The 13,250-nt window shown below is 40.7% G+C and overlaps 2 protein-coding genes across 2 annotated transcripts; one reads left to right on the plus strand and one right to left on the minus strand.

The window, feature by feature from the left end:
• Nucleotides 1–276: 276 nt before the first annotated feature.
• On the minus strand, nucleotides 277–3,056 carry LOC106589386 (interferon-induced protein with tetratricopeptide repeats 5). Its single transcript, XM_014179290.3, has 2 exons — nucleotides 2,955–3,056; nucleotides 277–2,298 (listed from the first exon to the last, which is right to left on the minus strand). Exons 1-2 carry the CDS (start codon nucleotides 2,957–2,959, stop codon nucleotides 858–860), a joined length of 1,446 nt encoding a protein of 481 aa, XP_014034765.3. The 5' UTR covers nucleotides 2,960–3,056; the 3' UTR covers nucleotides 277–857.
• Nucleotides 3,057–9,106: 6,050 nt separating this feature from the next.
• On the plus strand, nucleotides 9,107–10,392 carry c25ha (Cholesterol 25-hydroxylase-like protein A). The gene is given in 1 exon segment (NM_001140862.1): nucleotides 9,107–10,392. A coding segment is annotated over 1 exon segment (792 nt). The 5' UTR covers nucleotides 9,107–9,114; the 3' UTR covers nucleotides 9,907–10,392.
• Nucleotides 10,393–13,250: the final 2,858 nt, after the last annotated feature.

Consider the following 13,250-nt stretch of genomic DNA (forward strand, 5'->3'; position numbering starts at 1 on the left):
GACATCACCATGCGGTAAATTAGTTAATAGACCAATAAGAAAGAGTTCCAAACCTCTCTGCCAATAACAGATCATTTTCACTTTTCCCCTCCCCACTCAAACCACTCCCAGACAGTCCTAGCTAAATTCTTTCTTGAGAAATTGCTCTTTGCTATGAAGCAATTTTTGTTTATTTTTGACCATTTTAATTGAAAACAATCACAGTAAGGTACTAAAATGTTACCTACAAATTATTTGATATTGAGAGAAAAAAAAACAGCTGCATTGGACCTTAAATATCTGAAATGGAATTACTTTTAATTTTGTTATGGAATTTATCTTAAACAACATAAAAATAAGTACATTTCTTATTGTTCCCTGTTATGTAAGTGGTAGGTAGACTCACTGTCTCTCAAACTTCGAGTGAGTCCCTCCAAACTCCAATCAAAGTGCAAGCATGGAGATTCTTAGAGGGAACAACAGGAAACGTATATATCTGACGTGGTTCCCCTTTATTAAGCAATGTTGGCTTTTTGTTCTTGTTAGCAATTTAACAAGAACAAAAGATAATCAAGACTTTGGTACTGTGTTTTATTACCTCTTCAGAATGTTATTGTCAGTTTAAGCAACAGTTTAACAGTCAATGAAAATATCTAATCATTTACGCGATAGGGGACACATCCAAAGACATCAACAACAAAAAATCTCACAAAAGTAATAGAATCTTACTCAAATTTTCTTTGCAATTTTTTTACACAAAATCAAACTTAAGAAGCATACATGCAACTTGAAGTAAATGTTACTCCATGATTAAAACCATTAAAATGCATGTAGCAGTATTCTTATGTAAGCCATGCGTTGTGTTACAATAAAATATATCATTTGAGTTTCATTCCTTTGCCTAGGGCATCTGTGAGGTCATCTGTGTCTGGAGAGTGCACATTGACTCTCCTTGGCTCTTCAGCCTGTCTCTCCTCTTTGTCTTCAGTGGCGAGGAACGCCAAAATCTCAGAGGCCTCGCCAACTCTCCTCTTGTTAGCCTGGCACCTCTCTGCTATCTGCTTAAGCTTCTTCCCAGCCTCCTTCCTGTCCCAACTCTCAATATGAATCTGGTAGGCCTTTTTGAATTGTGTCACAGCCCTGCCCTCATCTTTCTTCTTGTGGAACAGAAACAAGCCAAAGCTGGTGTAGCAGTGCTGCTTGTCAGAGTCATTGAGGGATTCATCTTTCAACAGGTTCATGAAGATCTTCATCGCCTCTTCCAGCTGGTAGTTGTTCCCGTAGGCCTCAGCCAGGTTCACCCTGGCGTGGATGTTGGAGGGCTTCAGATCTACGGCTCTGGAGAAGTGACGGATGCAGTCCTCCACCTTTGCTTTGATCTGGCCCCCACTGACTCGTCCCCCTTTCCTCTTCTGCTCGAACATCTGACTGAGCTGTTGTTTGTGACACAGGCCAATTTGGTGATGGAGGAAGTGGGAGTTTGGAGACAGCTCCAGAGCTTTCCCCAAAATGTGTAGGGACTCATTGACGGAGCCCTCGTATCTGAAAAACTTTGCCACGTAACGCATGACGTGAGGCACATCAGGAGACAGTCTGAGGGCTTCTGTGATGAGTTTCATGGATTCTTGTTTATTTTTGTTCTGAAGCTTCAGGGCTAGGAGGACCATAACCTCCGAGTTATCAGGCTCCAATGACAAGGCTTTCCTTAGCTGAGTGGTAGCTTCACTTTCCTCTGACCTCACTTTGTTATCCCTAACCATGCCCTCCAACCTGTACAGGACTATGGCATAGCCCACATTGAAAGAAGCATTGTTTGGCTCCCCCTCTATAGCTTTCTGAAAGCTCTCTTTTACCCTCTTATAAAAGAATGCCCCAAGCCTGATAAGGCTCCAACCTTTCTCACCATGTACGGAAGGTAAGCTGCCTTGAATCTTTGAGGCACTTGGAATACCCTTATTGATGTTTTCCAGCTTCCCAAGGTAGGCATCCACCTCATCCATGTTCCCTAAGTGATAGTGAACCCATGCAAAGTTAGCGTAGGTCACCAGTAACTCTGTCTCATACTGCCTGTCCTTCAGTGCACTCTCAGCCTTGTGGAGATACTCAAGAGCACTAACATTATTTTCCACTAGGTGGCTCAGGAACGCTAGTAAGTTGAAATATGTGACATGGTATTTTGAAGGGCAGAACTTCATGATTCGATCCAGGAGTTTTTCAGGGATGCTGTCCAGTTCCTTAATGGCAGCCTTCCTTATGCCCCATGTGAAGTGACACTCAAGTGCTTTCAGCTTGACTTCCATATCTGCTTTGACCGAAGGGCTGTGAGAAAAAGGCAACAATACCATTATTAACACCCAGCATTTTAACTGTTGTTGTCACTTCTGCCTCCCAAGGTGTCGCACCATAAAGCTGAGGGTCACATAATCACAACTGTACCTAAGGTCGTCAGGTTAATCAACACCCTCTCCCCTGAGACCTGACCTACACTATCTGCCTATTCTATCCTTTCACACACTTACACTAATGCCTAGCTCCCTCTACTGCCCAAACATTAATATTGCACTAGCACTATCGAACTATACAGTATGACCTATTTTCTTCTTAATGTTTTTCTTCATATATGTTGTGGTAATTATATTAATCATTTTTCATGTGTAGTCCACCTGTCAACTGTCACCTTTAATTTCCAGCAATAATTGTCACTGGATAAATAAAATGTAAATTGAACTGAAGCAGCACACCACATGGATTATTACTGTGTCATGTCAAATCGATTATACAAATTATAGGTGTTATTAGCAATACGAAATTACACTAATGGTAGTATACGCTAAATAAATCCTGATTTCAAAGAGAAATATCAGAGGTGATGCCAAAGTGTGCCTTCAATTCATTGATGAAATACAATAAAAAATGCAATATATATTTATATCGCACCAAGAGATCCTGTCTAATTTTCGTAGTTAAAGTCTTACCTCATCTTGTTGAATACAGCGAGTTGTTTTTTGTAATGTACAAGTACGCGGACGTAGCCTACACAGCCGAAACAACTCACTCCCTGGCAATATATAGGCCTTCTGCAATTCGCAAAAGACAGGAAACCGAAACTGATGCGTAGCTGCTTTGCCAAAGTTTCGATTCTGACAAGTGACAATAGGTAATTTATTAACATTTTGTACTGTAACCTAACAAAGATGTTGGTATATAGTCTACTGACCTTCGATCATCACGTGAGAAAAGTTTTCAAACCGTGAATAGAAAAGCAGTGCCATCAACAATTTACTCAAACCTGCATGAAGATAATTCCTGTGATGCAATGATTGACCATGTACTGGCGCTGTGTACTATATAAAGGGGAAAGGAGAAGTTGATATAAGGGGTAAAGGAGATGATTGTAGAAATATTATTTTCCAGCGAGTATATATTGAAATAGTTTTTTCAACACTAGCGACTCTACAATCACTCGTTGTTTTTGAACAATGCTTATTTACATGATGAATAACCAAATTTGGAAATTATAATAACACTTACAAGTATTTTTTTTTTATTGCAAGATGTATCATCATCCATATGGTACAATTGCACAAAAAAACGGAGCTTTGTGACACTACATGACACATCTTAATACATAGAAACATATGTATTCCGAAAGTAATACATTTGAACTGAAATGTTCTTTGCTACTTTTAAATTAAATAAAAAGAAGCGTACAGCCAGAGATGCATACTCCCAACTTGAACTTCACCATTAAAAACATGAAAATGCATGCAGCATGCAGCGTAGTACCGTGTGGCTCAGTTGGTAGAGCATGATGTTTGCAACGCCAGGGTTGTGTGTTCAATTCCCACAGGTGACCAGTACGGGGAAAAAAATGTATGTAATGTATGCATTCACTACTGTAAGTCGCTCTTATTGTCTGCTAAATGACTCAAATGTAAACTGCACAGTTGGTTAGGGGCTTGTAAGTAAGCATTTCACGGTAAAGTCTATACTTGTTGTATTTGGCGCATGTGACAAAGATTCATTTGAGCGGTGTTTCAATGTAAGCCATGCATTGTCTTATAGCTACGTATATCATCTGAGTTTCATTCCTTTGCCGAAAGAATCTGACAGGACGTCTGTGTCCTCAGACTACCTCTCCTGTTTGAGGAACGACAAAATCTCAGAGGCCTCGCCAACTCTCTTCTTGTTAGCCTGCCACCTCTGTGATCCCCTGAGAAGTGCCTCTTCCCAGCCTGCCTCCTTTCCCAACTCTCAATCCAAATCTGGTAGGCATTTTTTAACTATGTCACAGCGCCATTCCTGTCTCTCTTCTTGCTATACCAAAGCCGGTATAGCAGAGCTGCTTGTCTGAGTCACTGAGGGACTTGTCCTCTAATATCTTCATCTTCTCTTCCAGCTGGTAGTTGTTCCCATAGGCCTCAGCCAGGTTCACCCTGGTGTGGTCGTTGGAGGGCTTCAGATCCACGGCTCTGGAGAAGTGAAGGATGCAGACCTCCACCTTCGCTTTTATCCTTGATGTCAGCCTTTTTTATTCCCCATGTAATGTGACGTTCAAGTGCTTTCAGCTTGACTTCCATATCTGCTTTGACCTCTGTGAGGAAAAAGAAAAAATACGAATTATTATAAATTATTATATTATTACTTTCAACATTGTTATCGTTGTTAACAGTCATAATCATCCTCATCTTCAACACAACAGCATTGTTTGTTATTGTGATAAAGTAGTTCAGAGAGATAGATTATGTGCATGTAATTCAATTATTTTACAATTGGTGTAAAATTCTTACCTCGTTTTATTTTCGATGGCAGATAAGATATATGACCACAGTATTGAGGTAATAAAAATCTGAGACTACTGCAAACCAATAATGTATATAAACCCTGGATTGTGATTTTTCTATGTATTGACCATTGAGAGGCTTTGAAGCCACCGGTTGGCCATATTGGCACTCCCCAGTAGGAGCAGTCCTCCATAGGAATGAATGGAAATTTACAGTATTTCAATTCAATGTTTCAAGGACAAAATTACATGTATTTAAGTATTTTTATTGTTGTAATGGTAACAGTACATTAGTTATCTAAAAAAAAGTACTTTAAGGAAAATGTTATACATATATATATATATATATATATATACACTGCTCAAAAAATAAAGGGAACACTTAAACAACAATGTAACTCCAAGTCAATCACACTTCTGTGAAATCAAACTGTCCACTTAGGAAGCAACACTGATTGACAATAAATTTCACATGCTGTTGTGCAAATGGAATAGACAACAGGTGGAAATTATAGGCAATTAGCAAGACACCCCCAATAAAGGAGTGGTTCTGCAGGTGGGGACCACAGACCAATTCTCAGTTCCTATGCTTCCTGGCTGATGTTTTGGTCACTTTTGAATGCTGGCGGTGCTTTCACTCTAGTGGTAGCATGAGACGGAGTCTACAACCCACACAAGTGGCTCAGGTAGTGCAGCTCATCCAGGATGGCACATCAATGCGAGCTGTGGCAAGAAGGTTTGCTGTGTCTGTCAGCGTAGTGTCCAGAGCATGGAGGCGCTACCAGGAGACAGGCCAGTACATCAGGAGACGTGGAGGAGGCCGTAGGAGGGCAACAACCCAGCAGCAGGACCGCTACTTCCGCCTTTGTGCAAGGAGGAGCAGGAGAAGCACTGCCAGAGCCCTGCAAAATGACCTCCAGCAGGCCACAAATGTGCATGTGTCTGCTCAAACGGTCAGAAACAGACTCCATGAGGGTGGTATGAGGGCCCGACGTCCACAGGTAGGGGTTGTGCTTACAGCCCAACACCGTGCAGGACGTTTGGCATTTGCCAGAGAACACCAAGATTGGCAAATTTGCCACTGGCGCCCTGTGCTCTTCACAGAAGAAAGCAGGTTCACACTGAGCACGTGACAGACGTGACAGTCTGGAGACGCCGTGGAGAACGTTCTGCTGCCTGCAACATCCTCCAGCATGACCGGTTTGGCGGTGGGTCAGTCATGTTGTGGGGTGGCAATTCTTTGGGGGGCCGCACAGCCCTCCATGTGCTCGCCAGAGGTAGCCTGACTGCCATTTGGTACCGAGATGAGATCCTCAGACCCCTTGTGAGACCATATGCTGGTGCGGTTGGCCCTGGGTTCCTCCTAATGCAAGACAATGCTAGACCTCATGTGACTGGAGTGTGTCAGCAGTTCCTGCAAGAGGAAGGCATTGATGCTATGGACTGGCCCGCCCGTTCCCCAGACCTGAATCCAATTGAGCACATCTGGGACATCATGTCTCGCTCCATCCACCAACGCCACGTTGCACCACAGACTGTCCAGGAGTTGGCGGATGCTTTAGTCCAGGTCTGGGAGGAGATCCCTCAGGAGACCATCTGCCACCTCATCAGGAGCATGCCCAGGCGTTGTAGGGAGTTCATACAGGCACGTGGAGCCCACACACACACTACCGAGCCTCATTTTGACTTGTTTTAAGGACATTACATCAAAGTTGGATCAGCCTGTAGTGTGGTTTTCCACTTTAATTTTGAGTGTGACTCCAAATCCAGACCTCCATGTGTTAATAAATTGGATTTCCATTGATTATTTTTGTGTGATTTTGTTGTCAGCACATTCAACTATGTAAAGAAAAAAGTATTTAATAAGATTATTTCTTTCATTCAGATCTAGGATGTGTTGTTTAAGTGTTCCCTTTATTTTTTTGAGCAGTATATATATATATATATATAATATGTGTGTGTGTTTTTTAATGTTACCTCACATAATATAATTTCAAAGTATCCATTAAAGTGTCTTTAGTATAATACATTTATGGCAAAAATGAATGTAGACAATAAATGCATTTCTATAGCTGCCTAAATATTTTTTACATCGGTGGAGTGCCAAGATGGAGGCTTCAAAACAGCGCCCCCTGGAAGTAATGTAGTGTATATAGAAATAATTGGCACAGAAACTTGAACTAGCCACTCCCTGGCATATTATTTTTATTTTGCAGAGTCGAAAACGAAACTGGTACGTGATTGCCATGAGTTTCTATTCTGCCAAATAGCTATTTATCATGTTACAAAGTATTTTTTATATTAATAAAAAAACAGTAGCCTACTATCAACAACTGAATCGAAATTTAGATCATGTGTATGCACCCTCCTATTAATAGTATCTCAAGCATACCATACATCCGGCTTCTACATTTGCATTGCTTGCTGTTTAGGGTTTTAGGCTGGGTTTCTGTACAGCACTTTGTGACATCAGCTGATGTAAGAAGGGCTTTATAAATACATTTGATTGATTGATGGATTTCTCCAACAATTTACCGGGTCGCGTTTACGAACTATCGGTATTCATCTTTATAATTACTTGTTTTAACCACTTGATGGCGCTCTGCACTAGGAGCCAGAGGGGCAAAATATGTTTGGGTTTCATCCGTGGCCAGTGTCCACTCAAAATAGAGCAGACAACACAGCAGCATTCTACTTATGAAATTACAATGCTAAAGATACAGATTCCTGATCTCTCACTTTCAATTTTCAATCTGAGGCAATATTTATTTTATTCATGGCTTTGAAGAACTCATAGGGAAGTTGCATTAGGCCTACATACAATATGTACACTACCGGTCCAAAGTTTTAGAACACCCACTCATTCAAGGCTTTTTCTTATTTTTTTTTACTATTTTCTACATTGTTGAATAATAGTGAAGACATCAAATTGATGAAATAACACATATGGAATCATGTAGTAACCAAAAGTGTTAAACAAATCCAAATATATTTTATATTTGATATTCTTCAAATAGCCATCCTTTGCCATGATGGCAGCTTTGCACTGAAAAATCAACACTAGTTAACACTGGCCAATTTGCTGTGTATAGATCAACATCTGTGTAACATGATCAATGTAAAGTGGTTCACTAAGGCAGATTGTGTGACAGAGGGGGGAGCCAAAGTAAACCCATAGATCCAGTCGGCACTGCCACAGATATGATCAGAATTGAGATTTGGGAATGTAGCCATTGGGTGTGGGGTAAGCTTGGAAAGTACACCCTGGATTTTCCGGGAATGGAAGGGTGTCAATTTGTACCTGACACCAAAGAACCTGTCAAGACAAGTGGAACTGAACTTACCTTTCCTTATCTAAGAAAGGGAGAGTCACCACTTGACTCACTCCCACTCTCTCCTTGTGATTCATAGGATAGATGGATATCATTTTAAGTGGAGATGAGGATTGACTTTAATCCCAACTAACCCCTAGTTAGTTGCCACATCCAGTTTACAGAAAGTGCTATTAAGATCCTCATTGTGCTTACAAAATGCTGTAATTACTGTGGTTTTGTTAACAGATGTTTATCAAGAGTAGGGCTTGATAGATCCTATATGAGACATGGTCTATTATCCAGCTATTCACTCTAAATACCAAGGCAGTCGACCATTCAACATCAGGAATGAGAGGTTTCCTTTTCTGATGGATCTCTGGCTCTGACTTAATACTGTTCAGGAACACATCCCTAGAACTGATGAATGGAAAGTTCATTTCATCACACATTGGAATGTGAATAGAAGGCAAACGTGTAGAACGGAAACAGAAAGCAATTAACAGCACCACCCACTGTTTGCATCGTCACTATGCCTAGTTCTCAGCTGTCACGGGAATCCTGCTACACAGGTTGAGTAATCAGAATGTCACAGCTCTGTTGTAACAGTGGTAAAGTCTCTCTGACTGTCAGTGGGTCAGACCTCCATCACCTCTCACCACATTGTTTGCTCCTGGCAAAAGAAAAATGTTCAACCCAACCCTCCTCCTTGTCCTCCTCTTCCCTTTGATAACATTATGCAATACAGGGAAACGTTGATATTCCTTAGCTTAGAATAACACTCATTTCTGGTTATGAAGGTATTTATTTAATGATTGTATTGAGATTTTCAATGCAGGCACACAGAACAATCATACTCTGAATCAGATAACTGAGCTAAGTGTGGAATAAGTCAAGGGGTATGAATACTTTCTGAACGCACTGTAAGTGAGAAGTCCCCAGGAAGTTTAGTAAGGCTATATAAGGACATCTGTGGGCGGATACCTTTCACAGAGAACTCATTAAAAGGAAGAGCTTTTGCAGGAGGTTGTTTAAACACGAATGTCAAGCTCACACACAACAAGACTGAACACAATGCTTCTACAGAGCCTATGGGACTTCATACTGGGATATAATGCGTGGCTCAGATCACCTTTCTTCCCTGTGCTTTTCTCCCTCAGTGTCTACCTCACCTTCTGCCTGCCCTTCGTGGTGCTGGACCTCCTCTCCCCCAGGCTGGCCTGGATCAGGACCTTTAAGATCCAGCAGAAGAGCCATGTCTCCTGGACCATGATGTGGAGCTGCCTGGCTCTCTCCCTCTACAACCATGTAGTGTTCCTCTTCCCTCTCACTGTGCTGCACTGGTTCTGGAGACCAGCCAGCTTCATAGCCGAGGCCCCCGGAACGCTGCGTCTCATCTGGGACGTGGTCGCCTGCCTACTCCTGTTCGACTTTCAATATTTCATCTGGCATCTGCTGCACCATAAGGTGCCCTGGCTGTACCGGACATTCCACAAGGTGCATCACAAGCACACATCCACCTTCGCACTGACCACGGAGTACTCTGGGGCCTATGAGACCCTGTCTCTGGGCTTCTTCGCTGGGGTCAACCCTCTGCTGCTGGGCTGCCACCCCCTGACAGAGATGCTCTTCTATGTTCTGAATATCTGGCTTTCTGTGGAGGACCACTCTGGCTATGACCTGCCCTGGTCCACGCATAGACTGGTGCCCTTTGGGCTCTACGGTGGAGCTCCGCACCACGACCTGCACCATCTGAAGTTCAAGTTCAACTATGCTCCGTACTTCACACACTGGGACAGGGTTTTTGGGACATTGCACAAGCATTCAGACTGAATTTATGCACAGATGATTGGACATCTTGAATATCTTTTATGTTAAAAGGATGGGATGCAGAGTGCATCACTTTGTGATATATTGTATTATATGCTGATGTTATTTAGCATAGTAAAGATAAAGCTGTATTTAAGTTATTTATTTAATTAAACGTGTTATTTATTATGGCATAGCCTGACTGCAGATTTTCTATGACTGTTGTATATGAAAGTTATCTCTAAAGATTCATGCAATGGACTCACATAAAAAAAAAACAGTTACATTAACCAGTTTAGAGCTGTGATGCTAGTTTACAGAACTGTCAGAATGAATTTGACTGGGATTGAATGACTGAAAACTATTGTGAATGTTTGTGTTGACTTCTCAGTGCTACTGGGTGAGCATCACAGAACAAAATGTTCAGCTGTTTCAAGCTGTATGTAGTATTAACAAGAGATAACCCCCAACAGGTTAGTTACAAAACAAGGAGCAATAAAAATTATGACCTAAATATTTGTGTGGCTCGCTTTCATTAATCTACATTCTTCTGTATGCAAGCCTATTTGTTCATACGATGTTGTTGATTTAGATGGCTGTTTTCAGATACAGCAATGCTGCATGCAGAACCACCATGATGGTTTTCTATGAAGCATACATACATAAACATAATTTGTATGTGGCATTTTGAAACCCATGAGTGTGCCACCGTGCACACAGATGACTCATAAATCATGTGATCTAAGTGGATGGATTCTTCTCACCAAAGTCTTGATGCATTGCAAATTCCCTTTGTCTGGGGACTGAAGCTATGCGTTATTTTGGTAATCATGACCTTGTGAACAAAAGATGTCAATACTCATTCCAAGATCCATTCGTTTTTTTCTGGACCCTGTGACCTGATCATGAACAAAAGTGTTCTACAGTAGCATGTACTCATTTTATGAGTTTCTAACAAACTGTTTTCTGTCTTACTTAATATATATGGACAATAGTATTCATGTTAATTAGGCCCTTTCCAATATTACTGTAATCAGGTGAAAGTTGTGCAAAAATCCATTGGTGACAGGATGCAGACACTTCCAAACGAAATATGAAGTCGCCAAAGCCTTATCTAAAAAGGGAAAAGGACATCTTCCTGAGATTGACAATTGAGAATTTCCCAGAAGTAATTGGAGAATTCCCGAACAGGAGAAGGAACAATAAAATTCTGCAGACGAAACAGAGCCGTCAGACACTCATTTCCTGGCCGATGCAATACACTGTATGATATGTTCAGGATTATATCTTTGTGAACATGTAGGATTCTTTGTGAATGTTATGATAGCGTTTAGAGCAGTGTTTTCAAGATAGTGGTTTGCAGCCCACTGGGGGTCGCCACTGGTCCATGGGTTGTGGTCAAGCCTGTTTTGATGTTAGAAGAAGTACTGGCTTTGTTTAATCACTGAGTCACAGGGGAACAAAAAGTGGGGAACCTCTGTTTGAAGCAATATCACACAGATTGAGAATATTATATTATTTCATGTCTGCTATTCGTGGTTCACTTTTACAGACAACTAGAAGTACGACGTATCCTAAGATCCTCTGTCTCTTTCTAAAACAAATTTGATCAACATTGTTATTGGATAATATGTGAGAATGATGGTGTTTAGGTTTTGCTATGATGGTGAGTACTCAGGCTGAGATGAGTCTTGCAGATGTAGGATCTTATTTTGATCACTCTTTTGCTGAAAATAATTTTCCTGTACTGCAGGAAATACAAACGTGTAGTGTTTTCAAGGATTAAAAAGGATTCTGAAGTTGTACATTTCTAATTTCCCTAACGTAAAATGTATCTTCCCCTACAAAGATTGACCATTAATTATAATCCACATAATAATCCACAATTTCTGTTGCTGCAGGATCATTGTCCTGCTGTAGCAAACTAGCTCAAATTAAGATCCTACATCTGTATTAGTGGACTAGAAGAGCCAAAATATAACCACTGTTCGAAATATTCTGAATGCCCAATCGCATTAGTATTGACCGCAGCTCCAAACATGTCTGAGGTTGACTGCTTTCCAGTTTTCAATTCTCTTACTCAGTCTCTCCCCATACACAAGTGGCCTGTGGCCAATCCCACAAACACTTATCCACCACAAGACAGCAAACATGACTTTCTACATCAACACACATGTTTGAACAAGAAAAAGAGATTCTATATTTTCCCCCAACATTTTCCCGCCACCCCAAACAAATCTGAATACATATAAAGTGAATTTTATCTCTTGCGATAATATCTTCAGACAAACACTAAAATGGAACACAGATGGTAGTCTAGACCTCTGCCATTGTTTTGGTATTGTTTAGTCTTAAAATAATACAACTGATGCTTGTCCTCGAGACATCCATAGTTACGCAACATTTCCTGGAATTTAGAAGAACATGTCCTGAGAAAAGCTCAGAAACGAGGGCTCAATTCAATCCGTAGTGTTGATAATCCACATTATAGCACCAGTCACATTTAACTCATTTCCGATTGAGCCGACGTATGCAGATTCCTCTAACGCGGGAACATTGCCTTTCAAAGGTTTTAGGATTAGACATGCTGCCAATAATAGCAGTCAAACTACGAACATAAGCACACGTCTTAGAGTTATTAAGTGGAGGAAAGGGTCATTTATAATCTCCACCTGGTTGATACATCAAATACTGTCACTTTTCTTTCCAAACAGAAATAATGAGAACATCAATTTCAAAGACAAATATATAACATACAGTAGTGTAATTTCCCACACAACGTGCACACACATGCACACAAACACACACTGATGCTCACACTCACAAGATGCAAATTTAGACAGTGATCTAAAAAAAACATTAAAAAGTGAGAGTATCAAATTCATGTAAGACCACAATGTTCCTTTGCCCATTGACCTAAAAAAAAAAGATGTTTACAATCAACCTCTTTTTAGATTCCCTGAAGCCTTTCAAAAAGATAATACTGATCATCTTGCCCAAATCCATCTCTCTGACGCCACCCCTGTGCAGAAATGAAATTCTGCATGACGACCTTGCCATTGCGCAATAACACTTATCTTTATTGTTGACATAAAAATGATGACATATTCTAATGGCAGGCTTCATGGACACAAAACACAGAGAATATATGCTGAGTAGAGGAAAAACACAGTATTATATAAGCATGCAATTAAACAATGTGTCTACTGTAAGTCATTACTGTATGTGTTTTACATAAAGATCCAAACAGCTTTTAGTGAATGTGCATAATGTGTTGGGTACTGCGTCAAAACCTTTGAAATAGAAAAGGTTTGAAAAGGTTTGGGTCATTTGTTTTTTTTAGTTTCTCAGTATTACAACAACAGCAT

This window comes from Salmo salar, chromosome 28, assembly GCF_965601325.2.
Source record: "Salmo salar chromosome 28, fSalSal1, whole genome shotgun sequence".
NCBI classification, from domain to species: domain Eukaryota; kingdom Metazoa; phylum Chordata; class Actinopteri; order Salmoniformes; family Salmonidae; genus Salmo; species Salmo salar.